Source organism: Bos mutus, chromosome 25 (assembly GCF_027580195.1).
Source record: "Bos mutus isolate GX-2022 chromosome 25, NWIPB_WYAK_1.1, whole genome shotgun sequence".
In the NCBI taxonomy this organism is placed as follows: domain Eukaryota; kingdom Metazoa; phylum Chordata; class Mammalia; order Artiodactyla; family Bovidae; genus Bos; species Bos mutus.
Window position 1 is genome coordinate 41,901,021 of NC_091641.1, and position 5,928 is coordinate 41,906,948.

General features: G+C 52.8%; 2 protein-coding genes across 2 annotated transcripts; one reads left to right on the forward strand and one right to left on the reverse strand.

Moving 5' to 3' along the window:
* Positions 1–331: 331 nt before the first annotated feature.
* Positions 332–2,557, reverse strand: SNRNP25 (small nuclear ribonucleoprotein U11/U12 subunit 25). The gene is made up of 5 exons (XM_005886851.3): positions 2,273–2,557; positions 1,761–1,851; positions 1,440–1,545; positions 1,005–1,079; positions 332–588 (listed from the first exon to the last, which is right to left on the reverse strand). Exons 1-5 carry the CDS (start codon positions 2,540–2,542, stop codon positions 531–533), a joined length of 600 nt encoding a protein of 199 aa, XP_005886913.2. The 5' UTR covers positions 2,543–2,557; the 3' UTR covers positions 332–530.
* A 118-nt stretch (positions 2,558–2,675) lies between these two features.
* POLR3K (RNA polymerase III subunit K) lies at positions 2,676–5,450 on the forward strand. Its single transcript, XM_070362893.1, has 3 exons — positions 2,676–2,832; positions 3,911–3,998; positions 4,854–5,450. The coding sequence occupies exons 1-3, from the start codon at positions 2,722–2,724 to the stop codon at positions 4,979–4,981; spliced, it is 327 nt and encodes a 108-aa protein (XP_070218994.1). The 5' UTR covers positions 2,676–2,721; the 3' UTR covers positions 4,982–5,450.
* Positions 5,451–5,928: the final 478 nt, after the last annotated feature.

Here is a 5,928-nt window from a genome sequence, read left to right on the forward strand (position 1 = left end):
ACAAACAAGGACCCAGGAATATCACACTTCCCCACACACACCTGGAAGCGCCCCACGGCATCCAGGCCATGTCCCTTCCTAGGAGCCAGGCACCCATGGGCTGAAGCTGGAGGCCCTGACCAGGCTGGGCGCAGACGCCCTTGTTTCCCACAAGTAGAGACAGAGCCGGCACTCTGCTTTTACTTCCTCCTTGCTGCAGAGATGACAGGACAGGTGTGTGTGGCTTGGGGAGCAGGGTGGTGGCCAAGGGCTCAGGTACATCATCCCAACAGTGTGACCGCCAGCAGGGTCCCCACCTGTGCCCCACTATGGGGACATGACTTTCCAAACCTCAAAGAAAACAGGGTTTATTCTGTACACAGGGCCAGGCCCACAGCCCTGGGATCAGGGTTCATTTAAGAGTCCAGGCGAGTCCAGCTGGGGTCAGGCTCTCTCCCACCCGTCTGGGGAAAGGGCATGGTGGCCCAAGGCTTCCTTCTGCCAGGGAAGAGCTCAGCTGCCCGCACACACAGCTGTCCAAGTCTGGAGATTCATTTCTGTCTCAGCTTTTTGATGAAGGACACCTCATCCCGATTCCGGATACCATAACTGAAAGAGAAGGAAAGGCAGAGTCCAGCCTACAGAAGGGCCTAGCTGTGACTCCTCCTCCGAGGCTTGTGTGGGATGAGAGAGGCCAGGCAGGAAGAGCGCAGTGCTGGGGAGGTGAGGAGGGGGCAGGGCCATGCTCCCCCACCACGCACACTCAAAACCCTCTCTCCTGGCTCTGCAGCCTGAATTGCCACAGCTCCTCTGCCTCCTGTCCTCCGGGCAGGGAGGTCTCCAGGGAGTTCCTTGCAGGACAGTCAGGGACTCTCCTGGTCTCACACACTCCCCAGGAATGGATTTAAGACCCCTCCTTTCTTAAGAGCCTCTGGAGGAAACCCCGGCCCTATGGCAGGGCCTGGGGAACAAAAGGGCCACAGATCAGATAGCTCCCTGTAGCTCAAGACGGAGCCTGAACTTACTCTCGGAGTTTCTTCCGGTCTTCTGTGAGCTTCTCTCCCGCGGAGGTCAAGTGGTATGTCCTCCACACGTAGGACCTACAGATGGGAATTCAGTGAACCACAAGCAGGGTGATTCAGGAGGCTGAGAGCACCCAGGCGAGGGGCTGGTAGCCGCTCCTCTAACCAGGGAAGCCGCATCCAGACACACTGGGCATGCCCTAAGGTGTCCCCACGTGCAGCTACCTAGCTGCCCACGTGGTAATGCAGAGGAGGAGCAGCTAGGACAGGGCCCGCAGGCACAGGAGCACCTGCCCTTTTTAAAGGCTCGGGACAGGGAGCTCGATGCTCTAGGCCGCATCCTGAGCAGAGCCCAGGGGATGAAAAGGCTCGCTCGTGTCCAGCACGTCCTCCCTGTCTCCCAAGAAGGGCTGAGGGAGGAGCCAAGGCTCCACTCACCAGCTGATGTGCTGAATGCCTCCCTCGCGCTCCTGCCTGAGCTGCACATATCTCTGGATGGCCTTCTTCAGGTCCAGGACAGTGGCGTTCTGGACTACAACCACGGCTGCACAAGCAGGAGAAGATCCCCAGCGTCAGGTGTCAAGAGGAGAGCCCAGAAGCTCTGATGAGCTCTGTTACTTCTCAAGGCTCAAGTCTGGGCAGGTGTGGGTGTGCCCAACAGGCCTGGGCACAGCCCGGAGTTTCCACCCACCAACCCTGCTAACATCCTCTCCTGTGAAGGTTCAGACTGCTTGGCCTGAGGGGGAAGGCAGTACTTACGCATAACTTCTCCATCCATCTTGCACACTCGCACTGTCATTGCTTGGCCGTATTCTAATGCTATTTGGGAATTAACCTCTTCTAAAGTAACCTGGAAAAGACCAAGGATGGAGGTGGGAGCTCCCTTCACCACCCCGAACAACAAAGACAGACAAGCGGACAGCGTCTATAAAGTTAGGGAGAACATTCCTGAAGTCTGAGGAGAACGGAAAACTGGGAAACATTGATCTTTTGTCTGAAAATTACATTATTTTTGTTTACCCCAGGCTTCTGCACACCAACTTTTGGTTGTTTTTAAAACACTGCTGACATGTCAAATGTCCTAACTAGTCGGTTTTTCGGCACCCCTTTAAATTTCAAGCCCGAGGCCAGAGCCTCGTTCGCCTCCAGGCCCGACAGGAGCCTTCTGCCTAGACGCTCCGCTACGCTCGGAAACGCCTTCCCGAGGCTGCAGCCCCCAGCGGTCCCAGGGTCCGTCCGCGCCCCGGGGGAACGACGCGGCCCTCGCGCACCTGGATCGGAAGGTCGCAGAGCAGCGGGTCCTGCACAACCATGGCCAGGCCCTCCTGGAACACGTCCACCGCCTCGGAGTGCGGCAGCGCCTCCTCCTCATCCTCTTCGTCGTCCTGCGGCTCTGGCCGGGCCACGACCCGCGGCTCCTCCAGGGCGCCGGGTTTCCCGCCGGCTTCGCCCGCACAGCGGCTCCACGCGACAGAGGCTATCGCGCAGGCCCCGGGACCGCTCCTATATCCCCACCTTCGGGGCGCCGGGGGCGGGGCCATTCGAGGACCAATGAGAGATGAGCTACTGGGAGCCGGCCGGCCACTGCTGTACTTGGGGGCGGGGAGGCGGCGTGATTATTGGTGCGCTGGCAGGGGGCGGGGCGGGGACCAAGGGGCGCTCAGAACGCCGGCGCAGTGCTGCCGCGGGCGCTGCCGGGAGCGCCGGGCCTGTGGCGGCCATGCTGCTCTTCTGCCCGGGCTGCGGGAACGGGCTGATCGTCGAGGAGGGCCAGCGCTGCCACCGCTTCGCATGCAACACCTGCCCCTACGTGCACAACGTCACGCGCAAGGTGGGCGCGCGCGGCGCGGAGGCCGACGCTCTCGCGAGGCGGCCGCGCGACCCGGGCCTTCCCCGCCTCCTTCCCCGCCTCCTTCCCCGCCTGGATCGGCGTCCTGCGGGCCCTGCCGGCCGCCCCGAGGCTCTCCGCCAGCCACGCACTGCTCCCGGGGCCTGTGTAGGGCTTTTGCGCCCGGGTCGCTCTTCCCCTCGGTACCCGTGTCACTCGTCGCTCGTGCTTTTACCCGAAGGATTATTTAAAGTTGCAGCCTCTTTGTCCACCTCGCCTTTCTTCTCCTAATCTTATTTTTTTAATAGGACTCTTTTGCCTTCCATTGCGGTTTATAATTTACTTGTGCCCCTTGTTTGTTAACACTAGGGTATAGGCTGTAGGAGGGCAAGCATTTTTCAGTTTTTGCTCGCTCTTATATTCTAGTCTGAACATCTGGAATATATTGGATATTCATTACGGAATGGTACATACTGTGTTATAACTCGTTACTTTCCATCGATATTGCGTCTTTCCTTTTTAGAACCCCTTTAATAGTTTTTAGAAGTAGAGCACGCTGGTGTTACCTCATTCTTAATGTTTATATACTGCTCCACCATGTAGCTGTGTTGTGGGAGTTTAGAGTCTGAAATTGTGAAGGGTGACATTTCAAGGACGGCTGGTAAAACTTGGAGAATAGTTAGAAAAACCTCTGCCTGCGAAGAGTGGCTGGGCCACCCTGCCAAGTGCTCCACTTTGGCCTTAGTCGTCTTTGGATCTCTTATTTCAGTGACCAAGTATTGGAGAGGTGGGAGAACAAAAGGGTCACGCCAGAGCCATTTCCCCCTTCCTGCTCTGTTGCTTCATCCAGTCCTCACAGAATCTTGTTTATTGGATCATCCCAATTGTTGATCCTCCCGATTCTCATGGAGATTCCTGCTCTGTGACAGCAGGAACTGTGCTTTCGTTTAGTATTCCTCCCTTCGTGTTGAAGGCAGGAAGCAGAGTCTGGGGTGATACTTGAAGGCATGGTTTGGTGACCCGGCTTTGTACTGTTCACTTACTGGGAGAGTCTGAAGACCTGCTGTTTGTTGTTTGTTAGGTAACAAATCGGAAGTATCCAAAGCTGAAAGAAGTGGATGATGTGCTTGGTGGAGCAGCTGCTTGGGAGAATGTTGACTCTACTGCAGGTGAGAGGGAAAACCTTTTCTGTTTCAGAGCTGTGGGTAAGGATGAGGCCGCTGGCTGTGCCACTGCATAGCAGAGTCTGTGATGTATCAAGTGGGCTTCTGAGACTAGAAACTGTTTTCTTCTCTGATGTGTTTGTTACGCAAACAGTATTGGCACAAGCTGTTGTGGAGTAATTCAGACCTGAGTTAAAGTCTCAGGGTGACCTCATAGTGATGCTGATTGGAGTAATTAAAAAATCAGTCTAAGGATTTTGTTCTAATATAGTTTTTTTTTTAAGTCAAAGATAATATTAAACTGCTCTAAATATTCCGTTAAGTAAGGATTTGAGTCTTGATTCATTTCTGATAGCGACAGATGTGACCAAGGAAGGAAAGAGAGCCCCAGCACGACCAGTCCAGAGAGGAGGAGGAGCTTAGGGTGATTAGTACTGTCTTTTTACCCTAGAGAGGACCATCCAGATCTGCTCTGTGAAAAATCTTGCACAGGCAGAATTTGTCACTGGGAGGTGAATTACACACCAAAATGGTGTCTGAGTGTTTGAAGGAGTTTTCATTAAGAGCGAGGTTCTTGAATTGAAATCTCGGTGAAGGTAAAATTAAAAAAGAAAAAAGTACAATCAAGACCACAAGTTGTGAAAGCACAGTGTTGTGCTCTCAGTTGTGAGAGCACAGTGGGAATGACAGCCCCTTGCAGGAAGACCTTGCAGGGCACCCCAGGCGAGGGATACCAGTCGAACTGGGGAGTGTCTGCAGCTGTGTTTCACGAAACGTCCACTTATAACAAGCATGTTGATCATGAGCATCGTTTCTTTTTTTTAGTAAACGTGGGTCACTGTTTGTTCTTCTCGTTGCCAGAGCCATGTCCCAAGTGTGAACATCCTCGAGCCTATTTCATGCAGCTTCAGACCCGCTCTGCAGATGAGCCCATGACCACCTTTTACAAGTGCTGCAACGCTCAGTGTGGACACCGCTGGCGGGACTAAGGCCAGGATGGCCCAGCTGCGTCAGCGTCTGCGTGCTTTACTGCCCAGGGTGTATTCCCAGCTGCGAGTGTGAACTGTGTGTTCTGAGGGTCTTGGGTGGTATGGTGGAAAGCTGACCCTTTAAGGGTGGCTGCCCAGGGGGTCAGGAAGTATAGCCTGCCTCCCAGTCAGCAGATTAACTGCTTGATGTCCAGTATGTCCAAGTTCTGCCCATGCTGAGTGTGGACAGGAGTCCCCATAACTGCGTGCATCCTGTTGAAGGTCCTGTTCTTCCTCTTATGTGCATCGGGCAGTTGGTGTTCTCCTGCCATCAGCCAACACTCTTCAATATTTACATTGTTTGTACAACTAATAAAGTAAAACTTACTAGTTTAGTACATTAGATGCCCCTCAGTATTTAACTGTTAATTGCAAACTTATTTAATCAAAATTTATCCTGAATATTTAATTAAAGTTAGCAGTCTTGTTATCACCTTCTCAGTGTTTTAAATGCCTTAAGAAGTAGACATCAAACCTTAAATCCCCAAACCGACTGCTATATTTAGGGCCAAACTGGTTACAGAATTGCTAATAACATGGATTTCTATTTATTATTTGTATTTTTGTTTCCTAGAATTGCAGTACATTTATTAGATTGTATGTTTTTTAATACTTTCTGTATCCATCTTTCTACTCTAAAGAGAAAAAGGACACTCTAGGCTCATGGGGGCAGGATTTTGGTTATTGATAGATTTGTTTCTTGCTCAGGGCCTCAAATTTAATTACTTCCAAATCTCTCTTGTTGAATTATAGTTTACTTCCCATGTGGCTCAGCTGGTAAAGAATCTGCCTACAATGTGGGAGACCTGGGTTCAATCCCTGGGTTGGGAAGATCCCCTGGAGAAGGGAACAGCTACCCACTCCAGTATTCTGGCCTAGAGAATTCCATGGACTGACCAGTCCATGGG